Genomic DNA, 22,531 nt, shown 5'->3' on the forward strand with positions numbered 1-22,531 from the left:
AAGAGCAGACTGATAAACTAACCCTCCTCTTTCTGTTGCCTCCTTGTCGCTCCAAGTAAGAATTCTGAGGCAAAGAGGCAGCAAATACTTAATCTTTCCAGTTTTATGAAGGCTTGCTGTGTAATTCTGCTGCGCTGTTATAGTGGCTCTTCCTGCAGATTTGGACATTATGGAAAAAAATGTGGTCAAATGCAACTAACAATCAATTTAGTTTATTCCTGGGTATCCCACATCAAACATAAAGGTATTTTGATAATGTTACAATTGATAACATGAAGCTTCTAGTCCACAAAACAACACAATAATGTTCCTGAAATGTAGTTGTGTATTTTCTCGTTGAGGTAATTCTGGCCACTCTGTGCTTTCAAATAAGCGACACCTGCTACTAAAATAACAAGAAAGGATTTACAAATCCAATTGGCAGCTCTGAAAGATGCCGTCATTTAAAGCTGTCTGTCAAATGATTTAATTCAGGAATTAATTCATTATAGTATTGCATTTTAATTCTGATATTGACAACTTTCAATTGAAACGTAAACACAGTTGTTCTTAGTCAAGTCTGCATATTTCGATTAACATAAATTATTCAACTGTTATGGATGAAAGCTGAACAGCAGGTCACACGACCAGCTAAGTCCTTTCATGGATGATGTGATCGAAGAAGCTATAAAGTGGACCTTGAATTCATTAGTAAAATACTGTAGGCCTAATTCAAAACAAAACGATAAAACAATACAAAAACATAATTAAAATATTCTTAATGCGACTATAAATTAGTGTAATCAACACAATTGGTGTATTGTCTTAATCAATCAATCGCTATTCTCCGTCTTATATGAAAAATGGTGCTCAGCTCATTCTGTACCAAACCAATTGTCCCACCTAAGAAACCATAAGTGTGTGTGTGTGGGGGGGGGTGCAGGGCGTCACGTGACTTTTAAACCACCACATTAAAATGCAAATAAATCCGTGACATATTCATACAAACACACCAAATACTACCACGCGACCCCAGGACCATGAGCACTATCATCACCTCCCACTCTCTCCCCCCCCCTCTCTCTCCCTCTCTCCCCCCCCCTCTCTCTCCCTCTCTCTCCCTCCCTCGGCGGCAGAAGGAGCATCCCATAGGCTAATCAGCTGGTGGTTTCAAACCAGCCTCAGCATCCTCCCCCTCCTCCCCTTCTCCTCCGCCCTCCTCCTCCTCCCAGCAGAGGAAAGCCGGCGGTCGGACAGCACGAGAGGTCTTTCTTTTTTTAGTCCGCTACCATGGTGGGAATTACGGATATCGCGTGCCTTCTCGTCCCGCTGGCGGTGCTCGCCGGTTCCACCTTCCAGACCGACGTGAAGGGCGTCAAGGAGGCGGAAAAAACGGGGAACTTCATGGAAGACGAGCAATGGCTGTCCACCATTTCCCAGTACAGCCGCAAGATCAAGCACTGGAATCGGTTCAGAGACGTAAGTCCTGCGCGTGGATCGTGAGATGCGCGGTGTAATGCGGCAGAAGACGCGCTCGCAAACTGCAATAATAGTTGTGGTTTGGTTGTTGGGACACGTCCCAATCCGTAGAAACACATGAACACTTTAAAACATTTTTTTTTTTAAAGAAAGAAAAAAGCTTGAGTTATAACCAACGAACGATCAGCAATACGGTGATGGAAACAGGGCATGTGTTCTAGGAGGGGTTGGGTTTTATACACATTTCTTGATTTTAAAGAATTTCTCAAAATATATATTTCATGTGAATTCGATAGCAAAGGGAAACTGTCTCGATATTGAATTGGAGGACTTGACCACAATTGTTTGGTCAACAAATAAAGCCACTGATGATATTACTCTTCCCACTTTTAGTATACAGGCCTTTTCGTTGGTATTAAGCAACTCACGTTCAAGTCCCACCTGCACAGCAGGAGCATTGTAGACCTATTCCATCATACTGCTCTTAATGTGGGCTACCACAGATGTGCTTCTGAACGTGTCTCAGGAGATTTCACGAACAAGAGAAATAAGCACTTAAAGCAGAGAGCCGGGGATTGATTGATGTGCATATTTACCAACTGCACAGACCGAACTGGGTTGCACAGATTGATTAAAGCCTGCAGGCTACGGACAGTGATATATTGCCGTGTCTGTGAATGTGTGGACATCATTTTGCCTGCGAGCTCTTGTGAAGTGATAACTAATGACCCCAGCAGGAAGGTTGGACCATGTTCCTTAGAACTCCTGTTAATTGGGTTGTTTGTATCACGTGGTGGGTGTCGTTGTCAGACTGAAAATGTGAGCAGCTGGCCTCGGCTTGTGTCGTGAATCAGAACAATGCACGATCTTCTCAGGACCACAAGCCTTTACAGGTAATAAACAATGGTGGAGAGGCTTTGGTGTCTTTTTCAATACGGATCCGTACGCCTCCCAAAGAGTGCAGGTAAATACGTGTGAAAATTAGCAGCCGCCCCTCCTGGAATCGGATCACACGGTTATTACTTACGGAGAATGTTCTCAGTAAACTGTATTACGGGAAGTAATGAAATTGTGGGCATGAAAAGATTTAGTTAGAATTATTGTGGGATTATAACTCAGTGGATGCTGCTCTATATTTACTCGGCTTTGATCCAAAATGTTAGAGCGGAAACTTCACTCTGAATTCAGCGCATTGTGATTGATTGTGCCCAACAACATCCCCACCCCCCACCCCCCCAACAGTGAATAAAAGAACAAACACACACAAGAAGCCTCCCAAGATTTAAACAGTTCCTGTTAACTTTGCCTGAAGGGATGCCGTCTAGTATGAAGATATCACTCTGACCCCCCCCCCCCCCCCCGTTGATTTAACATCAAAGCTGCTGCGCAACACATACCCTGTCTCTTTTATGTTCATTATTCCCAGAGGTTTTGTCTTAATCTGCACATCTGCGTGGGCACGGAGGGAGGATTCGGTTCATACATGTGTGAAAGCGGGATTTTGTCAGGGCTGTTGCATCCGTGCGTGTCAGATAGGAGTGGTGTTGTCTCTGGTGGTGTTGATGATGATGATGATGACAGGAGAAACATCAGAGTAGCAAACCACTGAAACTCCCGGGGGGGAATCGCCAATAGAAACCACTTTGATGTCGGCTTGCTGCCGTAGCAACAGCCATCGCTGTGTTTGAGTGTTGATATGGAGGATGCAACGCTGAGGGTTCGATGATTATCTCCCCCAACAGTCCTGCTTCTGGATGGAATCATTTCTTATTACGTTTTTTCGTGCCAAATCATTGCTGCAAACGTCTTCGACTGAACTGAATTCAACAGAATAACATGGTTTATGTATAATGTCATCGTTATAGGAATTCAGAGGACACTAATTAATGTTGATTTGCACAGTCCTCTGCGGGGCTGAATGTTGAATATTAATTTGACGCTGGAAAGCAATAATCAAAGCTGCACCGAATGAAAGACGACCTCTTTCATTCTCTCTTTTGCATGTAACCAACACGGATGCAAATGAAACCACGGCACACATAAACACACGATGCAGAGGCCACAGAACACATACTGTAAATATGCACTTATGAAATGTTGAAGAAAATCTGCGTAAGAGACTCTTTCTCTTCCAATATAAATAGCTCCCACACTTCAATTCCATCTATTTCACGCGAAGACAAGGCGATTAGATTTAATAGTTACAGTCAACACTTAATAGAATGGGATACCTTCAATCCTTTAATCTGACAGGTGCACTCAACATTTCATTTCACTAATGCACCAAATCCTCAGAAAAAAAAGGAAAACAGGGAACCGGGAAGGCAGTCGTGGTAACTGAGTGCAAGTCTTCAACCACTTCAATCACTTGCTGTTATTTGCTGCATTATCATAAGATATGAAGCGCTGTTATTTGACATTTAAAACAGGTATGAGATGGAATACATGTGTCCAATCTCTCTATTATTATAACCAACCAGGAATTTACTCCCAATAATGGACCAGCGCTATAACGGATCAATGAAAGATGCTGACATACAGTTTTTGAAAAAAAATTGCACATATTAAATAATAAAAATAGATTGTGTTGTTCATTATGTACGCAAGCTCCGTTTCCAAGACCAGGCAGTTAAAAAAAACAGAAATGTCAAGGGGATCATCCTAGTCGAGGACTGGTCTATTTTCAGTGTGAGATTAAAGGGCTGGAGACTAATGCATTTTATGCATTGCTGATCCAATTTGCTACGTCTGCTAAAAGAAAATCAACAGTAAATTAGTTTTTTTTGCCCACTTCTCTTAGAACTACTGTCTGTGAGACCAAACCAAACTGGGAGGTTTAATTCCTGTTAATTCAAGATAAACTCAGATATATGACTCAAATGGATAACGATTAGGACTGCAACCGTTTATCATCAGCATCCCTCCCATTGACATGCATTAAAGAACTCATTGACGTGAGTTTTGGTAAATATTTGCCCCAGTTTTTCTCTGCTTCCTACCCGGTAAGTCCTTATCTTAGAAACACGTAGCTCTCCTCTGAGGCAGCTCTGGACCACACACTGCCAGTCCTGCCTGCACCTGTTATGCATTCACTTTCTTGAAGAACAAAAACATCATGTGCAGCAGTGGTGCCAAGTAACCCATTAAAGACCAGATGAACCATAAATTATCCTCAGCACCCTTGTGCTCAGACTGGCTTTCCTAAAGCTCAGCTCTGTGATGTTAGAGAAGAATGCCACTGATGCGATGAAGCTATGAATGGTGATAAGATCTTATTGCAAACCCATTAGTCTATCTAGTCATGCTCTGCGCTGGCCCGATTCGTCTCTTATTGTGCTCTCCAGATGCATTAATGTCGTCCAGAGCTGTGTTGGCGTAGCGGGTGGATCTTGATCACGTCCAACAGTTTTGGGGGAGTTGGTCCGGTTGCTTTGGAGCCCACTATGGTGCACTAGGTGGGCTGTAATTGAATAGAGGGAGAAAAAAACAGGGGAAACAGCCTTTCATCCACGCTGGCACGGCCACAGCTGCTCCTCACTGCAGCACAATGGCCACAGCTGAAGGGCACAGGTGCCGCAGAGGGACAGGGAGCGGATTGTCCAACCAGTGGAGAGAGGTGATGAATATCACATTTCTTAGCAGATGCAGTTTTTTCATATGACTGAACACAGCTGTTAGCAATAGCTGCAGAAAAGAGTATGACTTTTGCGCAACATTTTCCAGCCCACAGGTGATAGAAACGCCTCTATTTCAGCATCTCACGCGCATGACTGCTCAGAGAGACCGGCTTCTGTGATGGCTTCACCTGCGAGTCGGTGTGCCAAATAGAGGGTTTGATGCGGAGAACATTACATTACAAGACTGTGGGCTTTTTGAGATTATGTAAGGCCAGATCTGTACATCACAATTGTTTGCTCGCAAACTCAAAACTCTAATGGCAGCAGCCGCCCGTGCACTAAATGCCACCCAAGTGGTAATTTCCTTCGGGCTCGAGCCGAACTGAGTCACGCACAGTGGCTGATGCAGGAGAATTTGGGAAAAGTTAGAGGTGGTTGAAATGGTAGCAGCACAAAACTGGATCTTGCACCTGAGAGCTATTGAGTGGGCTTGTTGAGAAGGTGTGATGTGTGATCAAACTCACACGCTGAAAAACGCACCCACATCCAGACGAATGCGCACAGTGTCGGGAGGGGAGAGGCTTGTTTGGTGTCAGAACCAACTTGAAACATACTTTGAGGGCTGTGGTGAGAGCGATGCTGTCCACGTTGATCATTTTCCAACCTTTCTGAGAGCAAAACAGAAAAGAAGAGATTTAGGTGTGTTTGTCTGCTCCAACATCAGGTTGGCATAGAAGGTTTAGTAGGAGTAAAACCTTCTCTGTGCCAGGATGGAAAGCTTGCAGGCGTTGAAAAATACTCTAACAAAGGAGGTCAAGTTACTTGAAGACGTTTGTTATTTTGAAATATAAAGATACTTTTGAAAAAACGCCATACGAGAGCACAGGGGATGATGGATACATCTTCTATTAGGAGGTTCAATTTGTAGGTTGCACATTTTTTGAAAAAATACCGTAGTGATGTGAATCGATTATTAGTGAATGATATGAGTAAGCTGACTGTGTTTCTCAGGCACCAGCAGCCCGTCTGCCTTTTCTCCACTTGATGAGCCGGGTTTCAGTCCTTTGTTCCTGCTGATCTGGTTAAGACTCTCTTATTGCATTACATTGTTTTTGACTCCCCCGTCTCCAATCATTGGCTCATTCTTATCCTTCTTGTTGCTCCTACCGAGGCAACTTCATTGATTTCCCATTGTTGCATGTGTGTTTCTCGGCCGGGAACAGAAGCTCCTGTGAGTTGCCGGCTGTGTTTTTATTCACTGCAGGGCACTGAAATCACAAGAGCTGATTTTATTTATAGATGTTGAGTACAGGGCTAGCATGAGCGCACAGAGACTTGGTGATCGAAGTGTGCTTTTTGTAAGCCGCAGCTGTAGGTGTGTCTGTGTGTGCAGGCCTTGTGCTGCTTTATGCACACACAACAAAACACATTATGGACAACACAAGTTTCAGATTTGCCTCAAACTTTCTGTCAAGTTCACTGACTTCAGTAGATTCTTTTGAAGATGTATTTGTTCGTCCAGCTTTTGTATTTGACCTTCTACACATCCTTTGATGTCAAAGCCTTTCTGACGGCCCTCATTTTCTACTTGAGGATGAAGAGGGTACACGAAGAGCCTTTCTTAGGCGAGACCGGGAATAAGGAACAATAGAGATAATCATCTGTTCTATTTGAGTGTCACACACTTCGGCGCAGAGGTGAATGTAACCTTCGTTCAACTCCTTCAGTATGAAAGAGATTCCTCATGTAACAATGAGTGTGCAGTGCAGACAACAGGCTTAGTTAGTCCTAGCGTGTTTTATGATAGAAATGGAAATCTATCCGTAAACTGAAGCATAAGAAAGGGACAACGTTCAAGAGCTTAACTGCTTTTTTTTGTTCATTCATATACTGCATGTAATGTTTTCCATATGCAGTGTAAGACAATCCACGTGTAGAAGTGGTGGGTTTAAATTTAATATCTGATTTTGTCACACAAATCTGACGACCAGCTGGATTTTGGTTTGGTGGTTTAACATCGCATTTGAAAATTCTGGGATTATAAGGAAATGGAAGGCTCTATAATAATGAAGTCTAGCTTGCTCTCACTAAACCCTCAGTGGGAAAAATCTTTGTGCCAAAGTTTACATGGGATTTGCATTTTATAAATATTGTCGAAAATATCACAAAAACAGAAGATGACTTCAGAAATAAATCAGGATATCAATGTAATGGACAAATATTCTTTAAATTTGCTTGTATCAAACTCTTTTTGCTCTTGTTTAACCCACCGAGTTACCAAGGTAACAATTGGCCAGCTACACAAATATCTAAGTAACAAATAATATTCCACTTGACAGAAATGAGATTAATTTCAATATATTTTGGGTGAAACTATCCATACAAAAATAGCCTTCGAATAATAAGCGCTACGTTAAAATATATCTCAAAAATAAAGACAATTATGAAGAAAGAGTCCTATGTAAAAATGGGGAAAATAGTAGCAATAAGTAAGTAGGAATTAATGAAAGTAATTAGGCTGACTGTTATTTGTGTGTGTGTTTGTGTGTGTGTGTGTGTGTGTGTGTGTGTGTGTGTGTGTGTGTGTGTGTGTGTGTGTGTGTGTGTGTGTGTGTGTGTTCAACTGGTTCAATATTATATTTAAAGGTGTTTTCTTTCTTATTTAAAGGAGGCTAATTCATGATCTTTGTGTTTTATTTCTTCTAAACAAACAGGTTTATATAATTTAACCATTTCCAAAGAGCAGTCAGTAAACTGTTCCTCCCTTTCATTCCAAAACCTTGTCTGGGGTTCAACATAATCCCAGTCCTAACGTGGTTATATTATATAAATTGTACTTTTCCAGTCCTCCCAGCTCTCTTACATAAGGCACAAGCAAACCATATTCTCATCGCCGGATGCTCTGCCTCTGCAATCTCTTAAGCGTCGGCTCAGAGTCCCGCGTGAGGGCCGAAATACGGGAATCAGCATCCTTGCTTCTTGTGCCCTGCAGCCCAGTGTGCATGCAGATAAGAGGAGAACGTACAGGCTGAGAATATCGTTGAAGGGGGGTTGTTTCATCTCAGACGTGTCTCGTGTGATCTGTAAACCGGAGCTAAGTGGTTGTGTGAACAGCAGCTAATGGCGTGAATGTCGAGGTGGGAGGAAGTGACACGGTCCTGTGTGAAGCGGCCGAAGGTTAACTCTGAGCTTCTTTGTTTGATTTGGAGGTTGTATTTCATACTAAAACGGTATTCAAAATAGTCCGCTTGTGTCATAACATCAGTGCACTGTTGAGAAAAATAGATTTAAGTCTGATTAAGAAGGCGCATTGCTTGCTGATCCGCCTGCCTTTCGTCTCAGTGAGAGATCCATTGAGGGGGTTCCTGCATTTACCTGAGCACCATTTACTGTCCACAGAGTTGACTGGGAGGATGATGGAAACAGAGGAATTCATTGTGCAGATGTGTTGGGCATGCAGCCTGTTCCTCAATTAAGTCTGGAGGGAGATTACAGTGAGGGGGAACCTCAGTGTGGAGAGGCACTCAGTTTCAATCTGCATAAGAAATCGGAATGTGTCAAAAAAAACGGGAGACGCAGCTCATGGAGCTTTGGGGTTTTCATGAAGAAAGACCACCAAAATCATATATGTGTATATAGAAACAAACATATATACATAGCATATACATATTGGTCTATATATACCCTTATATATATGAGGGATTGGACTCTATGTGGGCTAAAATGAATGTCCCATAGTTGCTTTGACAGTCAGAACATGGAAGGTGTGTTCTGCATGGGTTTGATCAGTCCCCCGGAGGCTGATATTAACTGTGTGAAAACGGTTCGGTATGAACCTTTATCTGGCAGACGCATCTGCACATGACAGCGTTATCACCGTGTCCTTTGTCGCCCACGAGGCACCCATGCACTCCGCTGTCCTTGTCGACGCCAACGAACACCTCAAGATAACCACAGTGAGCGCAGAATGCATCTGACAGTTCGGATTTTCACCCAGCAACACCTGTCAGTCACTCACACGCACTACAGTAACAGATGGATGCTCGTGTTCCTGTGGTGGGTTCACTGTTTGCGCTCAGTTTTTCCATCCACCCTGACAAGCACCACGTCCCTCACTTTTCATACTGTTTTGCTTTAGTAGTGACCCGTCGTTATGCATTACGTCAGAGTGAACAGTCCGCCGTGGTAAGTCTCTCGGGTGTTAACGGGTACATCGCTGAGCTCTGTTTTCAGCTCTCAGCTTGCGTCCTAATCACGTGTAAAAAAAAAAAGTCTGTTTCTTCTTTGTGAGTGATATTTTGAAGTGATGTACCACGTCTGCCAAACTTGTCAGCATGCTCTGCTACTCTTACTCACTTTTCCCCTGTGTACTCAGGAGAATTTATTTCCCCCCGAATGCGTATTCTGCAGCCTCTCTTTTATGAAATCATTGATTTCCAGTCCTGTCAGAACGGCACGACGCTTCCATCATCGGCCCTGGCAGACACACGGCTACTGAAAGGCTTTTAAATAATGCAGGAGCTGAAGCATCAATAAAGGAGACGGCGGAGGCGTCTGACTAACAGCAAGGACGTAAACCCTGTGAGATCTTATCCTGAGAAGGCGTGAGTCCACCAGGCCCAACGAGGTTAAACTACACAACCGGCAGTCATTCATAAAGCTCTGCTGGAGTGTTGAGTTTAAAAATCAACACACTAAGCAGCTCACTGGAAGAGGGTTCTTCCGTCACCTGCCGCTGCAGCGAGGTGGAGGGCGAGAAGAGCAACAGCGGCACAGTTTGGGAGATTCCAAGACTCGAGTGGAACCCTTGCGAGGGGTGAAAATGCGTAGCCTGCCTCTGCGAAATGGAACCGTGCGGATCGCACGTCTCCCACGAGGTCCCAGCTTCCCCCGAGGGCTGTTTTTATCATGTGTTGTGTCGGGAATTACCGCCCTCGCCGCGAGCTGTTTGCCACGCGCTTCCAGTACAGTAAATGTTTACGGTGATGAGTGAGTCATCTCCAAGTATCGTAAAATGACTCATGTTTATTATTTCAGGAGCAGCAATATGCTCAACAAAAGCTTTGTGTGATCTGTGGGATGTGCTTATGTTTCAAGGAAATACAATCGTGAATGCGTATTTTAATGCTCTTACTCTTATGAATGTGGAGGTTAATTGAAATATGTTAATAAGAATAGGATTATTAACATATATCAGTAATGAGCGGGCACCTCCCTGCGATCAGGGACCAAAAGCAAATTGGATTTGTTTACTAAAATTTTTTATTTTCTTGAAATCCCTGAAAATGTGATGTCATGCATTTTGGTGCAGTTGAGTTTCATGTCCCTGTCAATTGAATCTATTAATAGTACAGCATCTTCTTCACTAATATCTGTCCTTTCTGTCCTTTTGCTGTCATTTCACCAGGAGGTAGAGGTTAGTTTTGTCCTGATTTTCTACAGTTTCTCCAGCTGCCTTTGTAAATGTGTCTATTTCATTCATGACTCATTTCCTTGTCTGCTTCTGTGTCTTTATCTATAATTCTCAATCCAACCCAAAATCCAAATGCCCTTTGTCATCTTAATTAGAATGACTGTTCTTATTAAGTGTGTATATATAAATATATATATATATATATATATATATTGAGTGCAGATTTGTTGTGCTCATTTCCACTGATATGTACATCTTGTCGTACCCATCTGTTTCTGGTTTCACTCGTCGTATTATTCTAATGCTGCAAGACTAATGTACACGCCGCGTTATAAATAATAATGTAAACTACATCACTTTTCCTCTACGGAGTCGACGGGGAGTTGATGTGCCATCAATCACACTGCGCTCAGGCGTTCACTCCGTTGTTCTGATGATAAACGATTGTTTTCTTCTTGTTTTCTGCAGGATGATTATGTCCGTACTGGGGAGGAAAGTCAAGGATCTAATGACAGTGAGTCTCCCGCCTCTTCCTTACTGTGTGGTTGGGGGAAGTCCTTGAATGCCATTTTATATTTTCATTTCCATGTACATCCTCAGTTGTGAGGCTGTGTGCAGAAGCTTCTTCAATAACTCACACTCTCTCCTGTCGGGCAATTGTCAGACCCCCTGTTTTGCATTTGATGGGCCCCTAAAAAGTAGTGCTGCCAGCACTCAAGCTTCCAGCTGACCCGTCAGAAAATCTCCGCCAGTTGTTTTGCATCACTCGCTGGATGTTGATCTGCCTGCACTGCACACGGTGCAGTGACACATGAAGTCAGCCAAATGTTCCCATGAGTGAATTGGACCAAAGCTGTGTTTGTTTTGAAAATGAAAACAAACACTGTTATCCAAAAAGGCATCTCTTCATTTTTCTCCATATTGCTCTTATTACTAAATATGACTAATTTCACGTAAATTGTGTTGAAGCCATCAAAGCTTAATAACCAAAACACAGCATTTCCACCTGTATATCCACATGTATCGATCCAAGATTTAAAGAAAGAACTGTACTAAATTAACTCTGTCAATTTATTTGACAAATCCATGTTGATGCAGGGAAAGCAAAGCCTCATGATTATTTCAAAGGGTATGCCGCAGCACGGAGACAGAATCTGTGGCCTGTATTTGAACCGTGATGCTTCTCAGAGTGTCAGTGGTTCGTCACGTTCGATCGCGTATGCTCTGCGTTTGTATCCCGGGGTCGGACGTTCGCTCTCCACACTCGCCGTTGTTCCTCGGTGATAGCAGGTTGAAAGAGATTGGCGCCGCAGTTCATCTGCTCGAGGGGGATCCGATATATACACGTCCCAAAGGAGATGCCACAAACATTGGCTCTACGCCTTAATTGAGCCTCGGCAAGATGAAGTCATGACAGAGTCGTGTCCTCGACCGGTTGCCGCTTGATTTGCAGCTTAAATGAAGTCGGCTGAGTCCATTAGTGCAATTTGCAAAGGCTTAATAAAGGTCTAATTATGAGTTCCAGTGAAAGGCCATAGAGGGAAGTAAAAGCACAAGAAGAGAGTGACAGAAGTGGCCTTGATGTAATGTAAAGAAATGTAAAAATAATTCCTGCCAACTCTTCTGTCCGTGTGCTGATTGGGAAATTGTGGACTGGGGAGGAGAAGCAAGTTAACAAGTGTAAGAGTGAGGGTGCAGAGTACACGAAAACCCGAGAATGCATGGTGTATTGTCCAACATGTTTCTGCATAACGCGTAGACAGACAGCCTTATCAATGAAGGTGTAGCAATGACGGAGCATCCTCAGCCTAGTCGACATTCATGCCCTTAGCTATGATAGGTGTTCAACTGTCCCGCTTTATATGCCTTGCCTTAGGTAGTCACATGGCACCTTTCATTTCACACCATACAAAGCCCCTCATCTATCCTTTCTTTTGTTTTGACATGAGTATACAACCCCCCCCCCAAAAGAGCAAAAGAGCAAAAAAGAGGAAGCGTGTCCCTCTGAGACATCGCTAAATCAGCGCGACGTCTTCGCCCCAGAGCTCGGGTGAGCCCGCAGGCCTCATTTCTCAGCCAGGAAGCCCAGACTTCTGCTCTGCCGTGAAGAGAGACACGGGGCTTTTGAACTGCCAACACTCCTAACGCACAGGCAGCCGAGGCCCGACGGCACACTGAGGTGGACATTTGCATGCAGGCGCCGTTGTGGCGAACTCCACTTCAGCCGGCGGGGTGCAGAGTGAGGGAGACGTCAGGGTTACTTCAACCCGGCAACTGATTCAATAACCTCCCTGTTAAGACGCTAAACAAACACTAAAGGGGAGCAGTTGTGTTTGGGGAGTTTTCAGAGCAACTTGTATGTGCACGCTGCAACGCACAAACACTCGAGTGTAGAGCACACAGAAGAACAGTTTTATTATTTATATATATGTATATTCCAAGGTGTAGACACTTTCTTGTAAATCTATGGATTCAGATCAACAGCAGACACAGAGGAAAAATACTTGGTGGGTCGACACTCACAAGGTCTATGGTTTAATTCCTATTGAGGTTATTGATAGATACTGTTGCTTGGACCTCACACTCACACACACACACACACACACACACTGTCACCCTCTATGTAGCCACTACAATCCTCCAGGGTCTACTGTTGCCCTTCTCACCTTCACACACCACAAATTTGAGCGTTCAAATAGAACTTTCTTTTGCCATAACGTGTGACCTTGGAGCTGGATGGAAACTCTTAATGTGTTATTATACACACAAACCTATTTTGCTAAATTATTATTTTCTGGGGCTTTAAATCAGTACTGATTTTCAATTATATCCTTATTAATTATACCGGTATAGCTGAAGTTGGCAATAAATTACATAGCAATTGGTGTTTAAAGTGTGTTAAAGAGTAATCAACACTTGATAAGAATGTGAATTTCCCTATTATCCACGTAGAGACACTCCTTTAACAATTAATCAAATGGCTGTATAATTTATGTAGGCAGGCACCCACGGAGACTCACCACCTGACTGCAGTCACTGTCAGCTCGAGCTCTGCTGAACATTTTAGTTTCATTGGCATTGTTTTGGTTTGAAGGCTTGACATTTTTTCGAGTTGGTGGATCTGATCTTAAAAATGAATTCACTATTGCGCTTGGATGCACGATGTAGACAGAAACATAACAAAAATAAAATTTGTCCACGTCATGCAATTTATTCAGCTTGTTGGTCTGCCCCAAAAATCAATTAATGCAGGTTTATGTTTTGAACTTTATTTCCCTGCTGATCGTCTTTAGTCTCTGTGGGGGAATTCAAGCCCGTTTTTTGCATGAACCGGACTAACAGTCCATGACTGGCTTCACGGCTACTTACAAAACAGCACTAATGATGTTAACGACTGAGCGTTTAAATAGTAGATAAGAGGGTTGATGACGAGGATGTGGCCTGAGCTCCGCTTCTGTTATCCTCAATCTGCAGGGATAAACTTCACGCAAATCTGGATTGTATTAGACCGAAGCAGGGGAGCCTAATTAGGAGAGCTTTACTGCTGCAGGCATTAGGAGAGATATACCAAATACCAAAGGAGAGACTTTCAAAAAGTAAAAATTGGTTGATGGTGGGGTTAAATAGACAGACTGTGGATGTGATGAGAAAAAGTAATAATCGAGCCGGTAGGACATGAGTGAGAATACAGGGTGCCGTCTGATATGAAGAGACAAAGGAGTGAAAAGAGGAGCACTGATATACACGATTGCACAACAGGGATTTCAGGAACGGAGAGGGAGCGAGTTCTCAGAAAAACCAGATTGAGCTGCAAATCACAGTCAACCCAGAAATGATTCCTGGACCACGGAGAGCCTGTTGCTATGGAAACGTCATCATCGCAGGCGCTGCTTTAATCCGCGGAAGCCTGTTAAGTTAACATGAGGCTCAGGCAGCCACCTTATGCTTCTGTACTCACAACACAACGCCGTGCCAGCATTGTAGCCGCTCGCTACCAACAAGGTTTATTTACAAATGCTTACTATTAGAAGGCAGGATGATCTCCTCGGCCTGATCTGCATCCCGCCTCCATGATTCTTGAATTCACTGTTTTACATCTTTATTGGATGGATTGCAATTTTTGGTGTACATCCCCACCCTACTCCATGAGCTTTTTCCCATTAGTGCCTTGCTCTCCTTGTCCTCTTTTGTGTCAGGATGTGTCACGCAGGTTTAATTTGCTGCTGCACTGATTCTGCTGATGCACTGGTGTGCATTAGAGTGTGTATGGGTGTATGTGTGTGTGTGTGTGTTGGGGGGGGGCTGCATAAGGCTAACGCTGACAGTCTAAATGGATGAGGACTGCGTCGAGGCATTAATTCCTCTGAGCCTCGCTGTTTTTTCAGTTAGACCAGTCAGTCGGTTATACAACACGCTCAGCCATGACAGGGGCGTGAATTGTTTTGGATTTACTTCTCGAATCAGATATCTGTCGGTTTGCTTCAATAATCCTGTGATGTTGGCAGCATTAATCTATTCAGCCACCGCAGAGGACAAGCGAGGTGATCCAAAGCCTGTCCGCAAAAAAATCTGACGGCGGCATTAAACAGGATACAATAAGAGCAGGGGAGTGAATTCAAACGGTGGCGTTATGTAGAACCTGCAGCAGCTGTCCTCGAATAGTCAGCGTCCCGGCGCGCTGTGCTGATGGATGGTGTAGGTGAATAAAGGCCCGGGGATTTGAAGAGAATAGAGGGCGACATCTAGGTCGGGCACAGGGGCGCATGCTAGGAACAGACATCTGTGACATGTGAGGGTGAGTTGGGTGCCGACACTCAGTGTGACGGATAGATGGATAAGGCGAGGAGTGAGCGAGCCGTGCAGGCTTCAACCGACATCGCGAAAATTATTGGTCTCAGCATGCCATCTATTAAAAGTAATAAAAACGTCATATTGAGACGAGAAAATGAGAAGAAGAAATCTGCCAGTGGGGTGTGGAAATTGCACTCTACTCCAGCACACGCATACTTATATTGAAAAGTACTCACGGTACATATTTGTCACAGTGCAAGCCCAACAGTTGACTCTAATACATTCGAAGGACTCGAGTTGTGTGGTGAGAATCGAGGCGAGAGATTTGATATTCAAAACTGGCAGTAGAGAGATAATGAGCAGAGAATATAGAATATAATACGAATAGAGTGAGAGCGAGACAGTGATTATACTCCATTGTACATTTCATTTCTTTCATTTTGTCTCCAGATGTGGACACCACCAAGGACCCCTGTCAAAAGGTTAAGTGCAGCCGACACAAGGTGTGCGTCGCCCAGGGAGACCAGAAAGCTGTGTGCGTCAACCGCAAGAAACTTGAACACAGGTGAGTGTGTAGAACTCCCCAATGACACGCCAAAAATCTTGTGCCCCAAAATTAAGTCAACACTAGCAAGTTCACAATCAGCTGGCGCCGCTTTGGGATGTGATCAAAAAATAAAGCGACTGCCCGCTGCTGACCGACGCGTTAATGCGTTCGGACGCCACGGAGGAGGTCGTGAATTAGCACAGCAGTCGGCGCCTCGGCGTGACTTAGTGAGGTGTTTGCGTGTCCTCTGTCCTGCAGACTGAAGCAGCCGGCTCTCAGGTCTCCTGATGGAAACTGTCAGCCGTGTCCCATCTCCTCCGCTGGGCCCGTGTGCGGATCAGACGGTCGCAGCTACGCCTCAAAGGTACACACAGAACAAATGCACACACGCGAGGCTGGTGCATAAGTCAATATGATCAGTTTGTACGAGCCGCGGCGGTTTCATGTCCCACTGAAATGGTAATTGATTGATTGATGATTTTACAAAGATTTGCAGTCCAATTGGTTGACTCCAAGTAAATTGACATCAAATTAATGATTATAGCACCTTGCTGGTGGAAATGCAGCAAAAAGTGCTCTACAAAAAGGAAAGATGGGCGTAAATACTATTTAAAACACCTTAGTGGAGGTTATTTGAGAATTATTAAATGTAAAACTAACATTTTTGTTGAATACTGCTGTATATTTTCAGTTGCCAATTCATTATCGCAGTCTAATACAGCTCTGCTATAGAGTCTACCAAATGTTTAAACTCTTTCACAGGGGTATTTATTCAACTGTATGGGCCTTTATGGGAGCTGTTATTTGTGGTGTTTTAGAATACATGCCGAGCGCTAACCAGACAGACATAAAAACATACATAAAGAAGCATTTAAGCGGCTAAAGAGGCAGATATTTGCCTCAGGAGTTGTTGGAGCGTAAAGCAAATTAAAAAGGAGCGTGAATGTCAGACCTCCGTTTGCCAGCTGGCCAGAAGTGCAACTCTGAAAGAAAGTCTTCATTGTTTTCTGGATTTACAATTGTTTGCTAGAACACCATAAACTTCACGGGATGTTAAAATGTCAATTCTGTGTTTACGGTTTGTTTCCAGTCGTCTGAAAGACAAGCGCTGCAGTTAACATACAGAAAAAGAAAAAGAATTATCTGGGAAAAGAAAGAGGAATAATCATTACGTGGAGGAGGCGAGTGCATTGGCAGTGGAGTCTTCAGCATCTGCCTCGATAACGAAGTGAACATATTGAATCCGTGGCTCCAGCATCACACATGCTCTGCATGCTTTATGGTAACATATGTTGTGATATAGAATTTCCAAAATAGTCTTGACACCCATAAAACAGCAATTATAATAAAAGATACAGAAAGTCCACTGTTGGTACATTTGTTCACAGCTTAATCTTTTTGCTTTTTACACGTGCTAAAATAACGTGCTAAAATAATGTGCTAAGCATCGTGGGGGAAATTGTGACATCCAACTCGCACTCGCGAAGAGACTCTTGTGGGAAAAGTCGAGACAAAGAGCCACGAAACAAAGCCTCAGGAGGACCAATTGCAGGCTGGTGGTGGCAGTAACTCAAGTGTTTTGTGATTTATGCGTTGTCTTTTGGATAACTATTCCCGACCTTGTGTGCAGGCAGAGGTCGTAAAGCACATTCAGGAGCGAATCCCCGATTTGAATTAAGGCGTGCAGTCCGTCCCCTCATAAATATTTGATCTATCTCGCGGCAATAACTCATTTTACTTCACCTTTGTGTCCCCTTCTCCGTGTCGCCTGCGTGTGTGTGTGTGTGTGTGTGTCTGTGTGTGTTGGCGCGTGTATTGGTGTGAATTTGTGTTGTAGTGCAAGCTGGAGCAGCAGGCATGTCTTATAGGGAAAGATCTAACCCTGAAGTGTTCAGGTCTCTGTCCTTGTGCAACCGCTGCTCCTGCATCCACGGAGACTATACATGGTAAGATTAAACACATACAGAACAATGAGTCTGTTTGACATGAATTTACGACATTACAAGACCTCCCGTGTCTTTTATTCTGTATGTCTCTCTCTTACACACACACACACACACACACCAATTATAAATCCATGATCAGGTGCAGAATTGATCATATTAATCATCTCTCTCTGACCTCCACAGAGGGGTGTACTGGACAGGATCTGGCTGATCTCGGAGAGCGTCTGAGGGACTGGTTCCAGCTCCTGCAGGGCAATGCCAAGCAGAACAACAATAGCAAGACTGGGGCCAGAACCACTGCAGCCAGCTCTACGTCAGGTCAGACCTAATAAATGAATCCAGACATCATGCAGAGGGAGTTACAACACTACAGTTACAGGCGGAGTTCCACAAAAAATGTCAATAAACAAGTCCAGGTTGTCTGTTAATTGGAAGAAAAAAAAGAAGTACATAGAGAGAAAATTAAAAAAGCTCTCAGATTGCGGCTTCACGGTTCAACTGGTAGTGCCTCCACCTTCAGGTCTTCTGCAGATCTCAGTGGATAAGTCTGGCAAGCAATGCTGGATATCAAACACATCTGAAAACGTGTTTGGGGTTGGAAACGCTTCATAGTGTTGGCTTGGAAGTTTAAGGTAACATGTCATAACATGTTGTGCTTCCATGCAAAAGCCCCCAGACCATTTTGGCCACAGATTAGTGGCCACGACACACCGGAATGTTGATGACGATGCCGCTTTTTCCCAACTGGAACTTTATTTTTTTTTGTTGAAACTAGGAACATAATTAAGAAACTGATTTGCATTGGGAAAAGGAGGTAATTCTCAGCACACTGGCTTGGTTTCACTTTCCATCTGTGCAGCTGTCTCTTGATGAAAACAAAATGTTTGTTTGTCTGTCTGTGTGTGTGTGTGTTTGCAGTGCTGGACAGGAGCCTGGTGGCCAGCTGTAAGGACTCCATAGGCTGGATGTTTTCCAAGTTGGACACAAATGGCGACCTGTACCTGGACCAGGCTGAGCTGGCCGCCATCAACCTGGACAAGTACGAGGTGTGCATCCGGCCCTTCTTCAACTCATGTGACTCCTACAGGGACGGCAAGGTCTCCACTGCCGAGTGGTGCCTCTGCTTCTGGAGAGAGAGTGAGTATTCTGGGGCGGTGGGGAGGTTTAAAGACTGTTTGTTTGTGTCTGTGTCAGGCGCCTGTGTGCCGGCATATTCCCCATGCATTCAAACTTCAAGGCGCTGAACTGCCCCCCAGGTGTGGCCATTCCTCGTTTCTGTGCTGGTCCATCACTATTTGTCTTGCCGCTCCTCCCCTCGTTCCCCCGAGGGGTGAAACGGTCACCACGAGGAGCTTTAAAACGTTCCTGCTGCTTGTTGGCAGCCTGGTTCTTACAGTTCTTGGATTGATTTTAAAATTGCACGAGGTGATTCGGGCTCTTGATTGGACTTGATTAGAAGATTCTTCAACTGTGTGTTATGTTCTCATCTAAAAACATATTTTTCTGTCCTTTTTTAGAGCCACCTTGCCTGGCTGTACTCGAGAGGATCCAAGTATTAGACGGCGGCAAGAGGAAGTTTGGTATGTATCTGACTCCTCATTAGAACATTTCATCACCATTGCGTCTGTCTTCCTTGGTTTGGGGGATTTCATCCAGCAGATGACGAGCAGTAGGCGGGGATTAGTCCTTGATCAGTCTCGTGGATTAGAACTTGATACTGACAGACGGCAAAGGAAAAGCAGCCATCAGCGTGTCTTACATGCATGTGTGAGCGGGTGAATACGTGAACGTGTGTGCGTGTGTGTGTGTGTGTGTGCATGTATGTGCGCACTGCAGATTTGGGCTGGCTGGCTGGGCTCTGAGTCAGGACTCTCCAAGGACACGGAGCAGGCTGCCAGCCCGATGCTCAGATGTTCCTTCGAAAGACGGTCACGGTTCTTTTTTGATGTTTTTTTTTTACTTCTTTTTTAACATTATTCTCTGAAATGTTTTACGTCATCACCTCTGATGATCATATGAGTTGACGGTTTGCTCTTCTTTAGAACAACAGCCTAGAAGATGCTGGCACATTCACCTCCAGTATGTTGTGCTTGGCTTTCTGACACAGGCGGTATACTTCATATTCATGTAGTAGTTCAGAAATTGAAAACTTTCCAATCTTGTGCCCCCCCCCCACACCCCCACACACACACACACACATCCCCCATATGCCGAGTTCATACTGTCTCCCCCCTGTGTCGCTCCGTGAGCATATTTGTATTCATGGAATATGGAATTGGGGGCCACATATGCTGCGTGCATTTACACTCTCGCCCGTGTCTGATGAGGCGTCGCGCACAATGTGTTCATCTGCTTGTTTGTCAACATACCGACTGTTTCGTTTGAACGCCAGGTCGCTTCATCCCAAGCTGTGACGAGGACGGCTTCTACAGGAAGCAGCAGTGTGACAGGGGAGAGTGCTGGTGTGTTGACCAAAACGGAGGAAAAGTGGCTGGATCTAGGATGCGTGGCAAGCCAGACTGCGGTACGTTTCAGTTGTCAATATATATATATATATATATATATATATATATATATATATAGGTATATACATATAATTTGAAACTGAAAGCTTGAATGTGGCAGGAAAAAAAGCTGGAATTGTCTCCTATGCCTTGGCCCACTACCCACTCTACCCCCACACTGCTTCTGCACAAGGCTTTCTTTATGTTAAAGGGCCCAACACAACATAACTCGCTACAGGGACCAGTGACACATTCATGTGTCCGGAGTCATTTGCATTCTAAAGAGCCGCTGTGGGAAAAAGTCTCTTAAGATAAATCAGGGCACGTTGGACTAAAACTTGCTCTTGATTAGAGTGGCTCCTCTGACAAGGTTTAGAAATGTTTTCTTAAATCCAGACAAAGTCAAACACATGCCCCCCTTTTTACAAACGCACTCAATGTATTTGAATTGATGTTGGCTTTTCTCGTGGATAGAAAGAACCGTATCAAAGTGGAGAGGAAGACATGCCCAACAGAATGTAGAACATTCTGCAGAACTATGGGAACAAGACTGCCACAGTGGATAGCTAAATCTGCCCCCCCCCCCCCCCCCCCCCCCGGTCCCCCTGCCCTGTGTGTTTTCTGCCCATCTCTACAGATGATGAAATGGCATATTCAGGTGATGTTGGCAGTGGGGTCGGATGGGAAGATGAAGAGGAGAAAGAGGCTGAGGAGACTGCAGAGGAGGCTGAAGAGGAAGAGGGAGAGGTGGGGGAGGTGGATGACGGGGGCTACATCTGGTAAACATGTAGTCCAAGCTGTCATCTTGGTGGTCCTGAACCCCCCCCCCCACACACACACACACACACACACACACACACACAAAGATCCTGCGAGGAGGAGGACGCGTTGAAGCTCTCACACTCAACACTTGCTTTTGAAAAAGCGAAAGGTAGAGGGAACATGTTATGGGCGTATTCAATGTTACAGGATGTACTTTAAGCAGGCAGGGGAAGGGGACAAATCACTATTAATTCTAGGTTTAGAGAATTTTATCCCCCATACTTGTGAATGTTTGTTCTCTTCTGTTGTGAGTCCTTTGAACTATCTTTGAGCAGTTTTAAGCTGGTGCATAATGGAGGCTTTAAGCAGTTGCAGGTGCATGTCATGTGCTTGCATTGAAAAATGTGGAAAGACTGGGTGCATTTCAATGGTCCCAATTGGCCTCTTTCATCTTTTATTTCTGCGGATTAACACCAGTTAGACAACCAGTTTTGATTTGGCGATAAAGAGAGGAAGCCACATTAGGATGTTGAAAAGCACCCTTTCACTGTGCTGTTTTTCATGTCATGTGCTCATGTGACTCACTCATTCGTGACTTGATGAAAAAAAGAGTTCACCGCGCATCACTCTTTCGCCTGTATATAACGTGTGTATCTGAAGACAGATTGTCACCTATTTGTCCTGTTATCAACGCCTTGAAAGACCAGCAGAATATACTGCTTAGCTGACAAGTATACGTCGTATCATTATGTGGATCAATTATTGTGTTTAATAAGAAAAACATGAAATAAAATAAACTTACACCATACATGTAAGACTGTGCATTTGTCCTCCATTAATTCCTTGTGTGAAATCGTGAGCACTGTGATGTAAACATTCCCGTTTAAGCCAAACTACACCTGAAAGTTGAATAATAACAAACATCATAACAGATAGTGACAGCAAATCTAAACAACTACCATTTTGAAGATAAAAATCTCTCTGTGATTTATCCTGTGAGGAGCACGTCTTATTGTCACCCCCCACTGCAGGGCAGTGTAGCTTATAGCTGTGAGAAGACCTTAAACACAGTCCGCATATCAGCACCCGGAGCAGCACAACGCCCGTAGAGAAGTCTCCCTATCCCCCCTTGGGACATCGCTCAAGCCTCTCCACTGCAAACTGATTCTGGGAACCAGGGAAATAGAAACCATAACAGTATATAGCATATTCTTGGAAGCCACGGCCCAGAGAGCCGTTCTTCACATTGTAAAAACTGACCGTAACCAATCCTCTGAAATGTCATTTCTCAGTTTCACATCTTGTTGGTAATGGAAATCAGCACCGGTAATGTCCGAGTGGGTGAAACCTTAAACGCGTTAGCTGTGAGTGTCTGCGCCTGCCGACAGATGTGTGAATACTTGATACTGACTGAGCGCGTCTGTGGCTTCCCAAAGGGACCAATCATTTTCAGCAGCCTATCAGCAAGCAGGGCTGATTATTCCTCCTGCTTG

General features: G+C 44.2%; 1 protein-coding gene across 1 annotated transcript; it reads left to right on the top strand.

The window, feature by feature from the left end:
• The first annotated feature begins 1,117 nt into the window (after positions 1-1,117).
• On the top strand, positions 1,118-21,853 carry spock2 (SPARC (osteonectin), cwcv and kazal like domains proteoglycan 2). The gene is made up of 10 exons (XM_078104455.1): positions 1,118-1,458; positions 10,957-11,002; positions 15,730-15,844; positions 16,085-16,190; positions 17,664-17,772; positions 17,956-18,090; positions 18,691-18,909; positions 19,290-19,352; positions 20,165-20,296; positions 20,914-21,853. The coding sequence occupies exons 1-10, from the start codon at positions 1,270-1,272 to the stop codon at positions 21,057-21,059; spliced, it is 1,260 nt and encodes a 419-aa protein (XP_077960581.1). The 5' UTR covers positions 1,118-1,269; the 3' UTR covers positions 21,060-21,853.
• Positions 21,854-22,531: the final 678 nt, after the last annotated feature.

Source organism: Gasterosteus aculeatus, chromosome 6 (genome assembly GCF_964276395.1).
Source record: "Gasterosteus aculeatus chromosome 6, fGasAcu3.hap1.1, whole genome shotgun sequence".
NCBI classification, from domain to species: Eukaryota; Metazoa; Chordata; class Actinopteri; order Perciformes; family Gasterosteidae; genus Gasterosteus; species Gasterosteus aculeatus.

Coding starts and splice junctions, on each gene's coding strand:
- spock2 (XM_078104455.1), top strand. CDS start 1,270: ATGGTGGGAATTACGGATATCGCGTGCCTTCTCGTCCCGCTGGCGGTG. Junction 11,003..15,729: donor AAGTCAAGGATCTAATGACA/GTGAGTCTCCCG, acceptor TTTTGTCTCCAG/ATGTGGACACCACCAAGGAC. Junction 15,845..16,084: donor CGCAAGAAACTTGAACACAG/GTGAGTGTGTAG, acceptor TCTGTCCTGCAG/ACTGAAGCAGCCGGCTCTCA.